The sequence below is a fragment of the Crocuta crocuta genome, unplaced genomic scaffold (assembly GCF_008692635.1).
Source record: "Crocuta crocuta isolate KB4526 unplaced genomic scaffold, BGI_CrCroc_1.0 scaffold3, whole genome shotgun sequence".
NCBI classification, from domain to species: domain Eukaryota; kingdom Metazoa; phylum Chordata; class Mammalia; order Carnivora; family Hyaenidae; genus Crocuta; species Crocuta crocuta.
In genome coordinates this window covers 6,512,584-6,534,237 of record NW_027529934.1, presented here as the reverse complement: position 1 = coordinate 6,534,237, position 21,654 = coordinate 6,512,584, and the positions used below count along the sequence as shown (strand labels likewise).

The window sequence follows — 21,654 nt, the reverse complement described above, 5'->3', positions numbered from 1 at the left end:
GAGAGAGAGAGAGAGAGAGAGAGAGAGAGAGAGAGAGAGAGAGAGAGAGAGAGAAAGAGAGAGAGAGAGAGAGAGAGAAAGAGAGAGAGAGAGAGAGAGAGAGAATCCCCAGCAGGCTCTGTGCTGTCAATGCAGAGCCTGACATGGGGCTTGATCTCATGAACTGAACCATGAGTCCATGACCTGAGCCAAAATCAAGAGTCAGATGCTTACCTGACTGAGTCACCAAAGCACCCCACAATACGACCTATTTCTAAGTTATGTTTCTTTGCAGACTTTCCTGAGTAAATTTTAATCCTTTATTAATGATTCAAGTTATCATTATAAGCATAAGTACATATACTCTTGAGGTATACCAGGATTATTTGCCCTCAAAGTAAGTGTCCCTGAATGCAAGAACCTTTGAGATTCGTGTCTGTCTTTTTGCTGTTTGTGCATGTGTTTTTGGTTTATCATTTAATTTTATCTCTGTCCTCTTTCATCCATTCCAACTTCCATCAAAATTTTATTATTTATTTATTTTTAAATATTTATTTTTGAGAGAGAGAGAGAGAGAGACAGAGTACAAGCAGGGGAGGGGCAGAGAGGGGGAAACACAGACCTGAAGCAGGTTCCAGGCTCTGAGCTGTCAGCATAGAGCTGAGCACTGGGCTTGAACCCATGAACCACGAGATCATGACCTGAGTTGAAGTCAGATGCTTAAACAACTGAGCCATCTAGGCGCCCCTTCCACCAAGATTTTTTGAGCTCCTTCTATGGCCCAGGCAGTATTCTAGGTGCTAGAAATACAATGGTGAACAGGAGACCAAAACCCAGGAATCAAGGAACTTACATTCCAGTGGGAAAACAGATAAAAGAAACATAAATATGTAACATTATGTCATGTACTTAAAAGTGCTCTGAAAAAAACTAATGTAGCCTGAGGGGACAGAACAGGCTATTTTAGGGTACGGTGATTAAGGAAGGCCTTAGTGGAGAAGTGGCATTTGAACAGAAAATGAATGAAATGAAGTGAAGTGTATGAATGAAGTGAAAAAGTAAGCCACATAGACACCTTAGGGGAAAAAAGCCGCTTAGGCAATTGCAAGGGTTCACAGATGGGATGATAGTCGAGGAGTAGGAACACCATAAATGTACTTGGAAACACAGTGAGACCAAGTGAACCAGTGCGGGGGGATGACAGGATACAGTCAGAAAGCCCATTGGGGCAAGACCCTATAGGGTCTTCTAGGCCACAGACAGAAGTTTAAACTTTATTGCAAGAGAAGCCATAAAGAGATGTTGAGGAGGACAACAATATGATCTAACTTATATTTTAAAAAAAGATATTGGTGGCTATGAGGAGGCAAGAGTGGCTGCAGTGAGTGCAGTGAGACAAGTTCAGAAGGCTGCTACAGTATTCTAATAGGAAATGGTTGTTAGACAAGGATGGCATTGGTGGTGGTGGTCAGGTTCAAAATGGGTGAAGGGGGTAGAAAGGATAGGCTTCTTAGTTATAGAATGAGTAAGTCACAGGGATGAAGGGTGTTGTATGGTGACAGATGGTAGCTACACTGTGTGACAAGAACAGCATAATGGAAACTTGCTGGATCACTATGTTGTACATGTGAAACAAATGTAACGCCGTGTGTTAACTATACTTTACACACACACACACACACACACACACACACACACACACTGTTAAAGAAAGAGCAACAGGCTTTGCTGATGGGTTGGAGATGAGAGAAGAGAGAGGCTAAAGGTTTTTGGCCTGAGACTCTGGTAAATAATGATGATATATGGAAAAGAAAGTGTATTTGGGGGTAAAAATCTTTTTGCCCATGTAAGTTTGAAATGCCTATTACATATCCAAACAATCAATTAGATATCATCCGGAGGAGAGAGTAGACATGTGTGAGAATCACTACCATACAGATAATATTTATGGCCAACAGGCCTGAATAAAATTGCCTGGGTAGGAAATGAATATCGACAGAGAAAGAGATTTGAGGATTTAGCCCAGCAGTACATAGCCCAACATTTAGAGGTCACAAAGAAAAGAATAGCTGGCAAAGGAGACTGGAAAGAACTGTCAGCAAAGTTTAATAAGAAAAGCAGCAGAGGGTGGTTTCCCAGCAAAACCAAGTAAAGAAAGAGTCTCAAGAAGGAATGACCCACAATGTCAAATGCTGCTGAGGGGTATGTCACATTCTGTGGAGAGGTTTGGTAAGATAACGACTCCCTTGCTGTTACACTGTTTGTAGATGTTGGGAGTGTATTTGCTTCCAGTGATTCCTCCTACCCCTTCCTAATTCTTAACTTTTATAGGATAGGAAATTATACAACCAAGTTTCTTAAAATTATATGGAGTAATTGCAAATATGTTTTGGAAAGAATGTGAGAAAGACTCCAACAAGCAAAGTAAATGAACTTTAGTACATGAATTTTGTAATCTTATTTACTCTCATCTGTGATCAGGGAGTTGAGGTTCTTGATAACTGAACTCTGAAAATGTATAAAGAAATTGTACATAAAAAATAAAAAACAGAGAAAATAAGAGTCATAAACTAGCAATGTTTTAAAGGATAACTATATCCAAAAGGAAAAGCAAACTAAACAAATGACCAAACACTGCTCCATCTCCCCAGTCATTTATAAGAACAAAAAACAGCCTTGACAGATTTCTCTTTCGGTAGCAGCTTTGTTAGTCTGATACTTAGCTTTGACAGAAGGACAGAATATAACATGGGCATATTAGTGAGAATAATTTAACTTAAAATTTTAAATGACTTACCGGCAAGCACAAGGGTAATATTCAGTACGATGAATATTCCACAAAATAGCCCAACTCTAAAAGTAGTCCATGCTGGTGCAGGCTGCAGACAGAAAAACAGCATGCTAGGGACAGGGCAAAATACTGCGTACATTTAGTACATGTTATAATAAATTAGCACTATGAATCCCAAAGCTCTACCATCAAAACAAAAGTATTTCATGAACTGAATTAAATCAGACCAGAGAAACATCCTTCATTCTCTTATAATATTAAGAGTAACCAGTTATTCAAATCCTTTTACAGAAATGGCAGTTACTAAATACACAAGATTATAATCATAGACATCAAATTATTTATACACTGAGTTTTTCTTATAGGAGAAACCTGAGTGCAATTTCATTTTTACAATGTATACATCTTTAAATTTCATAAGTCACTTACTCAGAGTTCACAGATTTGGTAGTAAGAACCATGGAGACAGTGACAAGATCAACAATTATTTTCTATATTACTTACGCTTTTAATACTGGGATAAAGTGAATTTTTATTTATTTAATGTTTATTTTTGAGAGAGGGAGAGCATGAGTTGGGGGAAGGGCAGTGAGAGAGAGAAAGAGAGACAGAGGATCCAAAGTTGGTTCCACGCTGACAGAAGTGAGCCTGATGTGGGACTCAAACTCATGAACTGCAAGATCATGACCTGAGTCAGAGTTGGATGCTTACCCAAATGAGCTAGCTAGGTGCCCCGAAAGTGAATTTTTAAAGACATACTAGAGATACTCTAGAGACTGGTATATCTGAATCTCCATAGTGTACAGGTTCAAGAAATATTTTTCTCTGTTTTAATGAAGATTTATATTTAGAAAGTGGTAATCTTCTCGAAATCAACTGTTTTCTAATATAAAAGAAAGTACCTGCTATTTTAAAAGGAATGAGAAACATGGGAATGAGAAAATACTGTGAATTTAAATTTGGCAATGAGTGTTATAAAGAACTTCTGTTGTTTTCAAAGGTGATATTACATTTAAGATGGCTTAAATGTTTTCTAAAAATCTTTAAATGAAAAAAAAAAACAAAACACTGGACTCCCTCTGACTTACATATTTTTAACCAGTAACAGGTATCTGCAATTGTTACTTTAAGACTGAAAGCATCCAGAGGGAAGACAGTCATTTGCATTTAAAACATTTTTTTCTTTTGTTTAAATCACTGTATAATTTGTCATAGAGAAAAGAACACATATAATGTATTTGAACTGTTAAGGAACTGAATAATAAAATGTACCTATACTTATCACTCATCTTCAGAAACAGAACAACGTTGAAATCCCTAACCCTTCCAGATCCATAAACCTTCCCTCCGCACCCTTTCCATGTTTTCTTTAGCTTTACCAACTCTTCATGCATTCAGAAACACCTTAATTTCTTGAGATTTTCTTATTATTTTTAATAGGGAAATATAACAGACATATATTAAAGCATACATATTTAAAATATCTAATTTGATGTTCTGATATAAGTAAACACTGATGAAACTATCACCATAATCAAGACAATGAACATATCTATCACCCGCCAAGAATTCCTCATGCCCTTCTGTAACACTTTTCCTCTTACTACACCCATCCTACCCTCAGACAATCATGGACCTGCTTCCTGTCATTATCTAGTAGTTTGAGTTTTTCAGAGATTCAGGTAAATAAAACCATACAGTATGTACTCTCTTTTGGTCTGGCTCCTTTTATTCAGTGTAATTATTCTGAGATGCATCCATACTGTTCCATATATCAATGTCTATTCCTTTTTATTGCGGAGTAGTATGCCATTGGATGGAAATACTATAACTGTTCATCTATTCACCTAATTGATAGATATGAGTTGTTTCCAGTTTTAGGCTATTATGAATAAAGCTGTTACAAAACATTTTGTATACATCTTTTTTTTTAAAGGATTGTATGTATGTATGTATGTATGTATTTAAAAGTAAGCTCAATCCCCAAAGTGGGGCTCAAACTCATGACCCCAAGATCAAGAGTTGAATGCTCTACCAACTGAGCCAAGCAGGTACCCCTTATCTACACATCTTTATATGAAAAAATGCTTGCATTTGCCTTGGGTAAATACCTATGAGTGTAATGGCTAGATTATGTGGTAGATGAAGGTTTAATTTTTAAGAAACTGCCAAATTGCTCTCCAATATGGTTGTATTATTTGACATTACAATAGCAGCATATGAGATTTCAGAGCTTTTGTTCCTCCAACATTTAGTGTGTCATCATTCTAATAGGTATATGTTATCTCACTGTGGTTTTAATTTGTATTTCCCTATGACTGATGATATTGAACATCTATTCACATGTTTACTTGATACTTATACATTTTTGATTGTGTGTATGGTCAGATTTCTTGCCTACTTTTAGTTTGGGTTGTTTGTTTTCTTCTATTTAAGTACTAGAGTCTTTTTTTTTAATATTTTGAATACAAGTCCTCTATCAGATATATTTTGTAAATATTTTCTCTTTGATGCTTTTCTTTTCATTCTCTTAACACTGTCTTCTGAAGAGAAGTTTTAAATTTTGATGAAGTGCTTTTGGTTTCTTAGATCTTTGCCTAAATCAGCCATCAGGATATTTTCTTAAAAATGTATAGTTTTCCTTTAGGTCTACTTAAAATTAATTTTTGTATATGGAGTGGAGGTTCTTTCTCATTTTTTTCTTTTGCACTTGGAAGCCAATTGCTCCAGTGCCATTTACTGAAAAGACTATCCTTTCTCCACTGAACTGTCTTTACATCTTTATTAAAAATTAGTTGTCCTTAAATCTTTACATCTGTCTTTACATCTTTATTGAAAATTAGTGCCCAGGATCACCTGGGTGGACGAGTCAGTTGAGTATCCGACTCTTGATTTCACCTTAGGTCATGATTCCAGGGTCATGGGACTGAGCCCCATGTCGGGCTCCACACTGAGCATGGCGCCTGCTTAAGATTCTCATTCTCTCTCTCTCCCTCTCTGCCCCTTCCCTTACTCACACACTCTCCCTCCCTAAAAAAATAAAGAAATCTTTTTCAATAAAAAAAAAAAGACTATTAGTTGTCCATATACTCTATTTTTGGACTTTTTATTCAGTTTCCTTCATCTATTTGCCTATCTTGAAACTAATACCACACTGTCTTGATTACTGTAGTTTTAATAAGTTTGATATGAAGCAGTGTCAACCTTTCAAGTTAGTTGTTCCAAAGATTTTTGGTTATTCTTGGTTCTTTGTATTTCAATATAAATTTTTAAATTTGCTAGCCAGTAACACATATGTAATAAATATAAAGACTTATTGAGATTTTGAGCTGGGTTGTGTTGTACCTACGGATCTATTTAGGAAGAGATGATATCTTAGATATATTGGGTTTTCTAACCCATGAACATGGCATATCTCTCATGCATTTGTCTTCTTTATTTCTCTCAGCAATGTTTTAGTTTTCAGTGTAAAGGTGTTATACATCTTCTGTCAGATTTATCCCTACATATTTCAATTTTAATTTTAAATAGCATTTAAAATTTTTCGATTTCTAATTATTCTTGATATATATATCGAAATGCGACTTGTTTTAAATGTTGATCTTATATTCTGTAACCATGGTAAACTCACTTATTAGTTCTAGAGGCTATTCTAATGATTCATTGGATTTTTCTACACAGGTTATCATGTCATCAGCAAAAAACTCCACCAGTTTTAGTTCTTTGTTTAAATCTGAATGCCTTTTATTTCTTTATCCTACCCTCCTGCACTGGCTAGAATCTCTAGTACAATTTTGAATAAAAGTGGTTTAGATTGAATATCCTTTTTTGTCTCTAGTTAGGGAGAAGGCATACAGTCTTTCATCATTAAACATAATATTAGTTGTAGGTTTTTGCCTTTTATTAGGATAAGGAAGCTTTTTTGTTATTGATTTCCATTCCACTGTGGTCAGAGAACATATGCTCTAGGACTTAAATCCTTTTAAGTTTTTACTGAAACTTATTTTATGACACAGAATATATCACATACGTGTTTTTGGTATAACTATTGTGTAGATGTCATTTAATATATTTTTTTTAGATGTAACTATGGCATTTTGGATGAAGTTCTGTAGTAGCCCAGGATATCTGAATCCCCTACCCCATATCATGAAATAAAAACCTCATCTTAATCATCTGGGGAGACCAAGAAGTTAGGATGTCAATAAAAACAAACAAGAGAAGGAGTACAGAATAAGAGAAAGGTGAGAAGACATTATAATTCATCATGAAGTGAGATGTGGCACTTAATATTTTAAAAACAAAATAACAATAGTAATAACTACTTTTAACCTTTGGTTGACATATTTTAAGTAATGAAACTAGACTATTTTACCAGCTAAATATATTATGTTGATTATTAAATAGGCAACACCAACCAACCAGACAACTGGAATCAAATACTAACCTGAGCAGCTCCCAAAGGGGGAACACGTAAACGCTTCATAGCTTTTTGTCTGTCACCATCTTCAAGTTCATTAGTCACTACAGCCTAGAAAGACACATTGAATTTTAACACAGGCTATACTAACCTTGAGTAACACATAAGTAATTCTGAACCATTTTATATACATGGTATTCTGATAACCTCTTGGTGAATATATACTAAATAAAACAAAAGAAAAAAATCACGAATAAGATTATTATATTCAAAGCCAGCAAGTAATTACAAAGGGGGAATAGAGATAAGGAATTATTTCATTAAAAAAGACATTAATTTTATTGAAAATATGTGGTACATAAGTGAGATTACTATACCTCAGTTTCAGAGATGAGCTGGTTGATTTTCTTGCACGTATAAAAAGGCGCCACTTCTACATGAGCCACTCGCCAATCTGCTCCACGAGATGTTTCCAGGATCTTGTCATGCTTTTTGAGGATTTTTCGAAACCCTGTAAAATTCAGATTCTACAGAAAGAAATAAGAAAAACTACTATAATTTCCACAACCATAAAAGAAGAAAAGTAATATGCACTATGCATTGAAGGGCTGACTGAAGACTGAGTACTGAGGGAAATGGCAATGCTTTCATACAAGCATTTACTACTAAAAAGATAAGACTCTTCTTTCTTATTCCATCTTTTTATTTCAAGGTAGTATGCCATCAGTAATAAAAGAAGCCCTGAACTATGAATCCTAGTATTTCTATTTCAAGTAAATTAATAAAAGTCTTAAACTCAAAGCATCTTTACTTCCATTTTCTTGTGTACAATATTCTCAAAAAGGCTAGTTCATATTATTTTGCTTCAAAAGAAGACAGTCAGAAAAATTTTTGGATTCATCATATATTGAATACATTTATTAGTTTTGTTTTCTGAAGGACTGGTATAGCTATGTATTTTACCCCTAATGTGAACCAGCCTGGAAAAATGGAAAATCATCTATTTCTTTTAACTTTCATTTTGCTTCCATCCATTCTCAGTTTGGAGATTGGAGTGTGAAGAGTCAGCAGAAGTGATCCTATACACAGGGTTTCACTGACAGTGGGTAGGAGCTTGCAGTCTTTCTCCATTTCCACAATATCAAAATAGTATACTTTTCTACATTCTCAAATTGTCAGTTTTTTGATCAATATGCAAAAAAAAAGCAGGAAACTGTGGATTTTCATGGTTCTTTAAACGAGAGGCCTCCCAAATTTGTTGACTACATAGCCCTATCAGTAAAAAAAACTGAGAACTCACTCCAAATTAGACTTTGCATGCTTGCTAGTTTGTATATATTTTTTTTCTCATACTTTAATAAATCAACTTAAACTTTCCTTGGTGTGCATACATCATGACTTAAAGACTGCTTTCAATTAGTTTTCCTTTCTCCTCACTCTCAATATAAATATATTCTTACAGAATAGACAGCCTCAGAGAATAGATCAGAACTTTCATAATTGACAATTATTTTTGTTTTCCCAAGGAGCTTTTTTTTTTTTTTAAATGTTTGTTCGTTATTGAGAAAGAGAGAGAGATAAAGCATGAGTGGGGAAGGGCAGAAAGAGAAAGGGAAACACAGAATCCGAAGTAGGCTCCAGACTCTGGGCTGTCCACACAGGGCCTGATGTGAGGCTTGAACTCATAAACCATAAGTTTATGACCTGAGCCAAAGTCAGATGCTTAACCAACTGAGCCACCCATGTGCCCCAAGGAGCTTTTTATAATGACCCCAAAGAAGTGCCACTAGGGAAGTTAATAAAATAAAGTTTTAAGGGGTATTTCCCTGTAACACACAAGCATAATTAATGAAATATGAAACATTAATGTTTTATAACATTATAAGAAAGAATACACCCTTGTTTTTTTAAACATAAATTATACTGCTATTGATAAATTGCAAAGGAAAAGAATTTCTCATCGTATACTTTACTATTCTTCTTTGAATGACAAAATATTAAATTATCAAAAAAGAACTCAGAATTATGAAAGGGAAAGAGCTAGAAATAAGTACATGCATTAACAACTGGGATTACTGCATATACGAGACTAGGTCTTCTTATTTTAAAACTCCAATATTTACCCCTAGAATACTTTTGTTGTATAACCTTTAGTTTTCATCCTATGATGATTCTTTTTTTAATATTATTTTTTAATGTTTATTTTTGAGAGACAAAGACAGAGAAATGAGCAGGGTAGGGGCAGAGAGAGAGGGAAACATAGAATCTAAAGCAGGCTCCAGGCTCTGAGCAGTCAGCACAGAGCCCGATGCAGACGACCTGAGCCGGAGTCAGGCACTTAACCGACTGAGCCACCCAGATGCCCCCATCCTGTGATGATTCTAACCACAGATTAGAAGTACTGATCACAATAAAATAGAAAAAGAATAGTACATAGGGTCTCTTTAAAGACTAGAGAAGCTTTTGCCTGTTGAAATGTTTATTATTGAACAAATAATCTGTTTTTCAAGAAATTTGTTATAGATTTAACTATGTAAACACATCTGTAAAGAATTAGAAATTAATAAATGCCTTTAATTTCCATTAATTTAGTGTACATGATAGTAAGGCTTTACAGACTGGATTTTAAAAACAGTGAGTCATATATGATAATTGCATGGATAGTCAGTCTCTATATATACTTGCTGTGACCTAATTTCTTTTCTCTCACAAGAATTCTTTTCTACTTAAAAAAAAAAAAAAACTGTTTTAATTCTAATGTAGTTAATATACGGCGTTACATTAGTCTCAGGTGTACAATATAGTGGTTCACCAATTCCACAGAGATTTTTTTTTTTTTATCATAGAGTCATATCGCAGTCTATGGATAATAAAATTGGAAAGATTCTTAGTGGCAAGCTGAAAAGTCAGTATCTTTTATAATATTATTAATGCTAGTTTCAGGAAAGTTAACTGACTAAAGCCTTTGTGGAAATTTTGCTATAGGTGTGGAGAAATACAAAGCTCTTACATAGCCAGCAGTGGTTGGGTAGATATATACAATTTCTTATTTCTATTCACCACTACCAGAGATGCTCTAAAAATAGGAAGCAAACTGAGTGAAATTGTGAATGTTGTACAAAAGGTTTTAGAAAACTGATCTTCAAAAACAGAAATCTTTTTAAAAACATTTTTTATGTGTATTTTTGAGAAAATGAGAGACAGAGTGGGAGCAGGGGAGAGGCAGAGACAGAGGGAGACACAGAGTCTGAACCAGGTTCCAGGCTCTGAGGTGTCAGCACAGAGCCTGATGTGAGGCTTGAACTCACAAATCGTGAAATCGTGACCTGAGCTGAAGTCAGACAGTTGGTTAATCGACTAAGCTACCCAGGCGTCCCAAAAATAGAAATCTTGTTAACATACTATTTTGCTACCTTTGACATATGGTTTTTAGCCCATAAGAACACCTGAAATCACATTAAGAACCTAAAAAATAATAGCGTGCTAGACTTCCCTTTTTGAATTGGCCCATTAGTATAGTTCCAGGTTAATTCCAAATTTCTCAATTACTTGAAGATTCCATTCTCCAGGATAAAAACTGAAGTACCTGATAGTTCTGCAGCAGGATAAGACTGAGGTAGAACTCGCTGAAGGCCAGTTTAAGGTCTTTAATATTCCTATGTTGGACACGTTCCTCATGGGACAAGTGGAAGACCGGCTTTCTGCGTTGTCGCAGTGTAGAGCCAGTGCTCTCTTTCTGTGCATCCAGTGATGACTGAAGCTCATTCTGAAGTGTAGCAAACCTGCGCTGAGCCTCTGCAAGCTTTTCTATTAAAAAAAGAAAGAAAAAAGAAAAAAGAATTTCCAAACATCAAGATTAAAAAGCTGGTAAAGTTCTCACTGACTTCTGAATTTCTAGTATTTATTCTAGTTTGTTTCCCTAAAATTTCAGGAAAAAAATGTTACATGTAATATTTAGAACTGGATAGGAAAAAAATGTTTTTGTATAACATTTCATTTTATTATTCTATCCCACATTTCCCTCCCTGTAAAACCTCAAGTGTACCCTTTGTTTTTACAGATAAAGATACAGAATTTTTAAAAAGTCATGAAAAGTGAGAACGCAAAATGGTACAGCCACATTATAATTTGGAAAACAGTCAATTGTCAAAAAGTTAAACATAGAGTTACTTACCTTAAGATGCAGCAATTTTACTCCTAGGTAGACACCCAAGAGGACTGAAAACACCCATTCACACAAAAACTTGTACATAGGAGCGCCTGGGTGGCTCAGTCGGTTAAGCATCTGACTTTGGCTCAGGTCATGATCTCTCGGTTCGTGGGTTCGAGCCCCGCATCGGGCTCTCTGCTGACAGCTAGCTTAGAGCCTGGAGCCTGTTTCAGATTCTGTACCTCCCTCTCTCTCTGACCCTCCCCTGCTCACGCTGTCTCTCTCTCTCTCAAAAAGAAATAAAACATTAAAAAAATTAAAAAAAAAACTTGTATGTATACATGAATGTGTATTCACAATAGTAAAAAAACCTGAAAGAATAGTAAAAAAAAAAAAACCCTAAATATCCATCAATTGATGAAAGGATATGTGATATATGGCATATATGTATATACACACACATATATATATATATAACGGAAATATTATTTAGTCATAAAAAAGAACAAAGTACTGATACATACTATGACATGAATGAATCTTGAAGAAATCATGGTGAGTGAAAGAAAGCAGACACAAAATGCTACATGTCATCTTATTCTTATTCCATTTATATGAAATGTCCAGAATAGGTAGACTCAGATAAAGTAGATTAGTGTTTGCCAGGGTCTAGGGGGTCGGAAGAATGGGGAACAACTGCTAATGGGAATGGGGGTTTTGGGGGATGATGAACATGTTCTGTAATTATATAATGCTTGTATAACTTTGTGAATATTCATGATTTGAATCTCTCTCATCAGGAAAAGCTCAGTCTCTCTTAATGGCTCATATGAGTAAGTCAGGCTCACTTGGGATAATCTCTCATTGTTTCTTTTTTTAATGCTTATTTATTTTTGAGAGAGCACATGCACGAGTGTGTCAGCAGGGGAGGGGTAGAGAGGGAGGGAGACACAGAATCCGAAGCAGGCTCCAGGCTCTAAGCTGTCAGGACAAAACCTGATGCAGGGCTTGAGTTCAAGAGCTATGAAACCATGACCTGAGCAGAAGTCAGATGCTTAACCAACTGACCCACCCAGGCACCCCGATAATCTCCCATTCTTAAAGTCAACTGATTTGGGACCTTAAATACAGCTGCAAAATCCCTTCACAGCCAATACCTAGATAGATGTTTGACTGAATAACTGGGAAAAGATAAAGAATACATCAGGAGGATAGGATCTCAGAGGCCTCCTTAGAATTATGCTACCATGTAATTCTGGTTGCAAATTTCTAGAGACTCCAAATGCCACTTGGTCCAGTAGTCAAATGGAGATTTATAGTGTTCAGATGACAATGGAATACTAACCCAGGTTTAACTTACAGTGGACCAGATGGTCCATGAACCCACTGTATGATTACTTTCCCAGTTCTAGAATGTATAACTAAAATAGAAACACCAAGACACTTGTACAAACCTCACACTGACTCTGACCCAGGGGTAAGGGCCATTATTGTAGGAAGGACTAGTGAAGTTCCTAGACTTCTCCCTATCAAGATAATAACCAAGAAGCAAAAATACATCCCTAGGGGAATTCCAGAGGTTAGTGCCACAACCAGAGGCCTGAAAGATACAGGGATGTTGATATCTATCACTTTCCCATTTAATTCATGTGTTTAGTTTGTGCAGAAGTTGGATGGATCTTGAAGAATGACTGTGGATTACAGCAAATTTAACCAGGTGTTCACTAATGGCAGCTGCTATTCTAGATGTGGTATCATCACTGGAGCAAAAAACACAGACTCTAGCACCTGGTATGCAGCCAGGCACCTAATAATGCAGCTTCTTATCTGGCAGCAGATGCCAGCATTGTCTCTGAGCCCCAGAAATGGCACCATTTCCCATAAGTACTGGTCAGCCCCCTAGTGGCAGGCTGAATGCAACTGGATGCAGGGGGTAGGTATGTCCTCTATGGAATAAATGTATTCTTGATATGGTTGTGCCTTCCCTGCTCATAATGTTTCTGGCTAGCACCACTATTAACTGGAATGCCTTATGCATTTTCATGGCATACACACAGTTTCGTTTCTGATTAAAAAAAAACCCACCTCATTTCACAGCAAAGGCAGTAAAACAGTAAGCATATCCATGGAATATAATAGTCCTACCACATATCCAGAAATTGCTAGCTCAAAGAAAGACTTATCAAAATGAGTTGTGAGACAAAATTCTTGAAGAATAGGGTTCTGCCTTACACGTTGTAGTATTAAGGCCATTATATTGATGCTTTCGCAAACACAGCCAAAATACAGAGGGATGGAAGTGGGAGTGGCTCCTTCACTACTATATTAAAAATTCACTCACTCAAATTTTTGCTTCCCAGTCTGCAACTTGAGCTCTGCCTATTGGTTAGTTCTCAAGGAGAAACGCTTCTTTCAGAGGAATACAAGAACAGTTCTACTAAATCAGAAGATGAGAAACACCTGGCCATTTGGGTCTCCCTGAACCAGTAGGCAAAGAAGTTGTTTACTGGTTGGTGATTGATCCCAATTACCAAGGGGAAAGTGAATTGCTGATATACAATAGGAGCAGGGAGGACTGTGTCCATAACCCAGGAGACTCTCTGGAACAAATCCTAGCATTTCCATGACAAGTAATAAAAGTTAATGGAAAACTATAGATATAAAAAAAAAAAAAGAATTATTGAGGATTCAGACCCATTAGGAAATGAAGTCTGGGTCATTCTATCCACTAAAGAACCCTAGTCACCTGGGCTTCTGGCTGAGGGCAAAGGTAATATGGAATGGACAGTGGAAAAAGTAAAATCATAGATACAAACTATGGCCTCCTGACCTTCATGCTCTTTTACATAGTTTATATTTTCTTCTCTCTTTTTGTTGCCTTCTGGGTAACTATTTCAGCTCTATGTTTAAGTGTATAAATTCTCTCTTAATCTCTACCTAATTTAGAAATTTAATTGGTTAAGATATTAATTTCAGTGGTTATATTTTCATTATTAAAAGTTCTAATTGGTTATTTTAAAAAGTCAATGTTGATAGTTTCCTTTTTGTTCATGGTTTTGATACTCTCTTCTATGCTTTTAGCCATATTAAGCATATATTTTATTTTGTATCTAATAATTTTGAATATTTTATGCATTTTACTGTTTTGTAGTTGAGAGGTTTTCAGGATTTCTTACTAATCTTCCATAGTGGAAGAAAAAGAACTATTTACCTATTGTCAAATCTCAAACTGAAAAGGCAAAATGAATCTCAAGTTTCTTATTGTAGAATCAAGCATTTCTATCGCAAAGTTGTTTATCTTATTATCCTTCTGATCAAAAACAATACAGAACTTTTTGGTTCTTTCTTGGTTCACTGTGCACCTAATGATTCAGTACTTTTCTCATGATCCTCCTAGATCAAAAGATATAATCTAACACTTCTGTTTTATAAACAACTTAAGTATTTATGTCCTAAGCACTTAAAAACCATTTGAAAAAATAGTATACACAAACACAATATATAATGAAATAATGTGAAACTTTATCCAAGGTCAACTATAAATTACTTTGCTAATTAAAAACCTTAGGTAACTCGTAAGATCCCAAACCCAGAAAATCCTAAGTAATATGAATGATCAACTTTTACTGTGAAAAGATTGATATATGAATTTGCTATCTGTTTATCATCCTTAGCCACAGTTGTCAATAAATTTTGTAATTATTTACATCTTTCATCATATGGATATTAAAAATGAAAATAGTCCAAAAAATGGAAAGAAAGAACTGTTACTTCCTGCACACCAGCAATGTCATGAAACAAATGCCTCCCCATCTGGCAAACTCCTTACTCATTTTACAAGGCTAATCTCAAATATTATTTTCTATGTAAAGTTTTTCTTGCCTAACAACTCTCAGCTACAACTTGAAACTCCCTCTAAAGGGCTCTCATTAGACCACAAACATGCACATAAAGCACAATGAACATAATTCTGTTTATATATTTGTTTTATTAAATAGCTGTGAGCTCTCTAAGGCCAATGCGTCTCTTGAGAGCAAAAAGAATCTTCATGTTTTAACGGTGAACAATTTTCTTTTTTTTTCTTAGATTGTACTGATTTTATTTATTTATTTTTAAATAGTTTATTGTCAAGTTGGTGTCTATATAACACCCAGTGCTCATCCCCACAAGTGCCCTCCTCCATGCCCATCACCCCCCTTCCCCTCTCCCCAACCCCCATCAGCCCTCATTTCTAATAGCTTTTTCAGGTATACTTTACACAGCATAGAATTCACCCATAATAAGCAGTTTGTTGATTTTTCGTAAATTTGCAGAGTTGTGAAATCATCAACACTATCCAATTTTAGAACACTTCCAACATCCCATACACTTCTGTCATGGCCACTGGCTGTCAATCCTCATTCCCACCCCTAGCCCCAAGTAACCACTGATCTGCTTTCTGTTTCTATACGCTTGCCTTTTCTGGACATTTTTATAAAGGAATCATACAATATGTCATCTTTTGCATCTGTCTGGCTTCTTAGCATAATGAATTTGAGGTTCATCCATAGGAGTTTGTTCTTTTTATTGCTGAATTATACTTTGCTGGGTGGCTAGACCACATTTTGTTTAAATATTCATGTTGATGTACAATTGAATTGTTTCTATTTTTTTTACTATATAAATCCTGCTATTAATATAAATTTTTGTATGGATTATTATCACCATCTTTCTAAGAGCTTGCATATAGTAGGCTCAATCGATGTTTGTTGACTGAATATATGAATGAATGAATATGTGGGAAAAACTCTCTAGTAATCCAAGTGCTTATACAGAAATAGAGGATTAATAAATACCAGGGGTATTTTGCTAGTGTATGAACCAGTGATTCTCTTCCTTAAAGGGAAGGCTATCTGGAAGAGCATATACGGGAAAATCTTTGTTTGGAAGTAGGGGTGTATAAAGCATATGTAATTTCAAAAAAGAATTCAGTATTACCATAGTCATGGTGTTACACTTAGAAAAAGTGCTTAATACTTATCAACAGGTTTAAAAGGGATGGAAACACTGCTGTTGACAAGTGTCCAAATCTATTTTTCAATGACACCACAGTTTTCTAGAGTTGGGTCTCCATAAAGCTCAAATAGATGGTATAGCACAGATCCTGGAAAAAGGTATATGTGTACATAAAAATGTACTTTGGTGTATGAATTAAAATCTACAAATACTTTTAAAAAATTGAATATTTCTATGTAATTTTATAACTACTGATAAAAATAGACTATCTTGGCAATCTCTACTCATTCCAGTAAATCAACTGAATGAATGAGAACAGATTATTTTAAGAATATATACTTAATGCCATAAGCTCTCAGATAATAAAATGTTGATAAAAATTTCCAATAACCATTCAAAAACTTTCAAAGCACCTATATGTTGCCTAAAGAGCTACAGGGTTAACGAAATCTTACTTAAGTTTATTTGTCTATTTTGAAAGAGAGTACACGTGCGAGCAGGGAGAGAAAGTCCAGAGAAAATCTCAAGCAGGCTCTGAGCTGTCAGAGCAGAGACTGACACGGGCTCGATTTCACGAACCATGAGCTCATGACCTGGGCTAAAATCAAGAGTTGGACGCTCAACTGACTGAGCCACCCAGGCACTCCAACAAAAATTTTTTTTTAGTTTTCACCAAATTTATATATATTTTACTTTAAAAAAAAAGTTATTTCAGAACTATAAGCTATCTTCAGAATAACAAAGTTATTATAGTTATGTGACTCAATGTTGATAAAATAAAGTTGGTGTTTTAGAATACTTTTATTTTTTGTATACTTATCTTGCAATGTTATGATCTTGCTAATTCAATTTATGGACGTCAGTATTATCTGAAATACAAAATGTGTAAGAAGGCTGACCCATCCTAGATGATTCAGGATAGTTAATTTTGATATATTACATGAAATTTTTGTTCTGCTTTTATCTGGAATTCTTATTACCTGAGATTGTTACACCTCAGATACTGAAATCTAAAATTTTCATGTGTGAATAAAACAACTCCAGCCTCAGCAGACTATTTGTTATGCTCCTCACTCCCAAATATGTCATGTACTTTGATGTCACGATGCAGGTGTTTCCCTGGAAACTGCACTCCAACTCCTTTCTGACTGTTATCCTCAATATGCTCCTCCAAAAGCATGTGGAAATGCCTACACATTTCCAAAGATCCAATTTAAATTTTACTTCTTCTGTAGGTTTTTCCTCAATCCCTCTCTTTTCCTCCAAGCAAAATCAATGGTTCATGTCAGTTTCCACAGTACTTTGCAATTATCCTGAATTCACAGCAGTGTTATGAGCTTTTCCTTTCTTTACCAAAAAAGAGCGAGGGAATGAGGGAAGGTAGGAGGGAAGGAAATTGCAGTAGTGTTATTTTTAAGTATGAAAATTATGGCATTAGAAAACAGATTTATTTCTTGAATATAAAATATTTTCAGAAGCCTAAAAATTGGGACAGGTCAGAAAAAACATTGTTTAGAAACAATGGAAGAAGCTCTTAGCTATTTAAAACATTGCAACCTGAGTGCCTGGGTGGCTCAGTAGGTTATGATCTCATGGTTTCATGAGTTCAAGCCCTGTGTTGGGCTCTGCGCTGACAGGTGGAGCCTGCTTGTGATGCTCACTCTCCTGTCTCTCTGCCCCTTCCCTGCTCTTGCTTGCAGAACTCTCTCAAAATAAATAAACATTAAAAAAAAAAAAAAACATTCCAACAACAACAAAAAAGGCTCGCCTGTTTTAATAATGGAGTATTAAAAGCAACAGACACATTCTAACATTTTGTTTTTATGTAGGCACATAAAAGCACTACTTAGAAGTTAAGTATTTTGAATGGAGAGAAAGCAAACTGGTTCAAAGAGAAAGATATTATAACATGAAGTCATTAACGTTACTGATGGAAAAGGATATTACCAATCACCACAAAGAAAGGTTTCTGACACTATAGCCTCCAGGATTGATGCCAGGTTTAATACTAGAAGCGATCTAGGAGACTTCAGTAATTAGCAATGTTATCACCAAAAAGAGCCTTCCTTTAAAAAAAACCTCCCTTTCCACCCACAGACTTCAAATATTTAAAGATTTTGTATATTAATATAAATAAAGAGCAATACAATGACTTACATGACTGACATCAAACTATTGTTAATAGTTTCTGACTCATCAGAAGTGGAGCTCTAGAGGGCTGGGAATAAATTTGCTCATTTTACAAGAAGGTACATGGAAGCCTAAGAAGGTTAAATGGTAAACTTCTAAACAAAATAGTAAGGTTCAAAAATCCAAAATGTGACTGGTAGGTAACAGAACTAGTATGAAAATAAATACGTACATTTTAGTAGTATCCATTCTATGCTTTATTTAGGGTACTTAATACTTTTAGTCAAGACTATATCTCACTTAAAAGTAACCATTACTAGCTGACCATTCAATAATTTGTGAGATATAAGTGGTGGAGATAGGTTCATAAGCTGAACTCATCCTTGTTATTTTAGTTATTTATAGTTTTTCTGTGCCCTAGTCTCTGAGGATTGCTGTCTATAAGACAATCTGCCATGGAGTAGGTGGCTAAATAAGGAGAAAAATGATACCGTCTAGAACAAGTGCCAAATTCTATTTCTGTCAATCATGTCTTCATATTACCCATCACTTCCTGACCTGGCAAAAAGTCAGTCTGAAGACTATCAATTTGTACCTACTCTGTGGTGACTTCAGGAGACATGCCCTACAGGCCCTGCCAATACACTACGAAAAAGGAAGTCATTTAATCACAGCCTCCAAAGTTTTAGTAGTAGAAAGCCTAAAATTATTTTTGAAAAATAATGAAATTTAAAATAACATTTTTCAAACTAGTGTTATAACTCAATATGGGGCCATAAAAGCAATTGTGTGGATCATAAATGAGCATTTTATAAGTCAAATGGAAATAATTAAATATAGAAAACAGAATATATACTATACATAGTAAGGATATTATTCCATGAAAAACTATCAATTATTTATATATACTGCATATACACATATACAGATGCATAGATACATAAAACACACATATCTGACTAGGCGTAATGGGTCAAATTTGTATCTAGATTGTACTATAACTCAACATGTAAAAAGTATGTATCTCTTATTAACAGCATTTTTTTTTCTTTGTATACCAATAAGCATTATCTACTCTTTGTGATCTAAATAATCCACGTAGAATCGGGCTCAGAGATCGTTCCACCCACCAAAAAACTCCTAATAAACGTGACCTTCAAATTTTTCATTTACAGCCTTACATCATATCCTATAGCCTTTTCTTGGTCTAAACACTCTTTCCCCTACAAATGCTTTCCTCTTAGCTTCCTCTTCATTCTTCATTACATGCCACCCTCTCCTTCTCTGTCTACACTGCTAGTTCCTCTTTCACTCCTACTCTTAATTGTGGAAATTATCTCTGTTCTTGCACACTGCAATTTCTCTGTACATTTTTTTCCCTTGCTGAAAATGTATACATGGCACAGTTTCAAATAATATTTCTATTTTGTCTCTGCATTCTAAGTACTTAGAATGTAGTGCAAAGGACATGCATATAAGCTGTGCCCTTTCATGACTCTGTGTCTCTGCCTAAACTGTTCTCCTTGCCTAGGAAGTCTAGCCATAAGGGAGAGATAAGGAGAACTAAGGCATTTGCTTCTTTTTTTGTTTCTTTTTTGCTAAAAGGGAGTGACTTGCTAAGGAGACTAAACCAGTAAAAAGGGAAATCGATGCATTTATTTATTAACTCTTAAAAGGAATAATTACTGGCACAAGTCTTGAGGAGCTAAAATTCAGTCAGGAGTTGTAGAGATTTGTCATGGACTGAAGAGGGATATCTTTTCCAAAAAGACCGGAGGAAAATAAATAAGGGTAAGAATGTCAACAAGTATTTAGGGGGAGGGGTGGCCTAAGTCTGCCTAAGGAGCTGAAGGCCTTTATTTTTATTTGTAAAGAAAGAGATATAATTAATGAGCATGATGGAGAAGATGGTGGGGTCAGAAAATTCAAGACAATGAAATTGGATCTAGAAAACACTTTGGAGCATGGAAAAGGGCACTGATAGGACCAGTGGGCAGGCAGCTTTGAGGACACAGTTAAGAGTGTAACAATGAATTCATACTGGTTCAAATTTGTTCTGGTATGTGATTTTTTTTCCCTAGCTATCCTACGCAGCCAGGGGATAGGCATGGAGAAAGAAAGTCTGAACTGGTTCACAGCTCGAATTCTGCTAAGCAGAAACAATACAAAGCAATGAAGGTAAAAGGATTAAAAAGCACAGGGACAAAGTAGTTAAGATGACTAATAGAGAGGGAAGTAATTCTGGGAGGGGCCCTATCAACTGGAATAGATGAAGGAGTCAAGAAACTTGAGCTCTGTGAGATGAAAAAACAGAGGTTAAAAAACTAGAGGAGTAAACATATATAAAAAACAGAATTTTAAAGGGTCAGATATAAATAAAGTTCTAGTATTTTCTCCACAACTCCAATAGCATCTTGTAGATGCCACTCTGGGTACAATGCTCTAGAGAAATAGAAATGAGTATTCCATACAAGGGAAAGACAAAGAAATGTAGTTAATAACCAGGAACTGTGTAATTTAGCTCTGATAAAATCAAATTTCTGACTCTTCAGAGCTTTAGACTGGACTTTAGTGAAACTCAATCAAGGTACTGGTTCACAAGGAGGTCCCCAAATCCCTGCAACTGCAAAAGAATCTAGTCAATGACCATATGAAGCTTAAATACTGAAGTACTAGATATGTTCCTACCTCAGCAATAGAAAATATCCCTAAATGCAGTATAGGAGGAAAAACAAGCCCCAATTTTAAAATAATGATCAGAAGGTTAAACAATGACATGCAGAGCTTCTCTTTCCTAAAAGCAGAAATTGTCTCTTCTGTGTTGTAGCAAAAAACTACTCACCTGAATAAAATGTGTTGATTTTGGCAAGTTCTTTTTCACAGGTTTGGAAAAATTTTTCTTCAAACTTGGCAAAATACCTCTTTACTGTGTCCTCATCTGTAACTGAAAACAAGGAAAACAATATTTAAATTTAATGTCCAAAGGTCAATTAAGAAAGCTAGGGAAAGGGTGCCTGGGTAAGCATCGGGCTCTTAAGTTCAGCTCAGGTCTTGATCTCAGGGTTATAAATTCAAGCCCCTCATTGGGCTCCATGCTGGGCGTGAAGCCTCTTGAAAAACAAAAACAAAAACAAAACAGGCACCTGGGTGGCTCAGTCACTGAAGCCTCCGACTCTTGGTTTCAGCTCA

The 21,654-nt window shown here is 35.5% G+C and overlaps 1 protein-coding gene across 1 annotated transcript in view; it reads right to left on the bottom strand.

Annotated features, from left to right (window-relative positions):
• XPR1 (xenotropic and polytropic retrovirus receptor 1) overlaps positions 1–21,654 on the bottom strand; it is a 207,008-nt gene that overhangs the window by 57,728 nt on the left and 127,626 nt on the right. The window contains exons 3-7 of the mRNA XM_077763224.1: positions 21,308–21,409; positions 10,777–10,997; positions 7,568–7,717; positions 7,218–7,301; positions 2,777–2,858 (exon numbers count right to left, since the gene is read on the bottom strand). Of these exons, the coding sequence (XP_077619350.1) occupies positions 2,777–2,858; positions 7,218–7,301; positions 7,568–7,717; positions 10,777–10,997; positions 21,308–21,409 (639 nt within the window). The remainder of the gene's footprint in view (positions 1–2,776; positions 2,859–7,217; positions 7,302–7,567; positions 7,718–10,776; positions 10,998–21,307; positions 21,410–21,654) is intronic.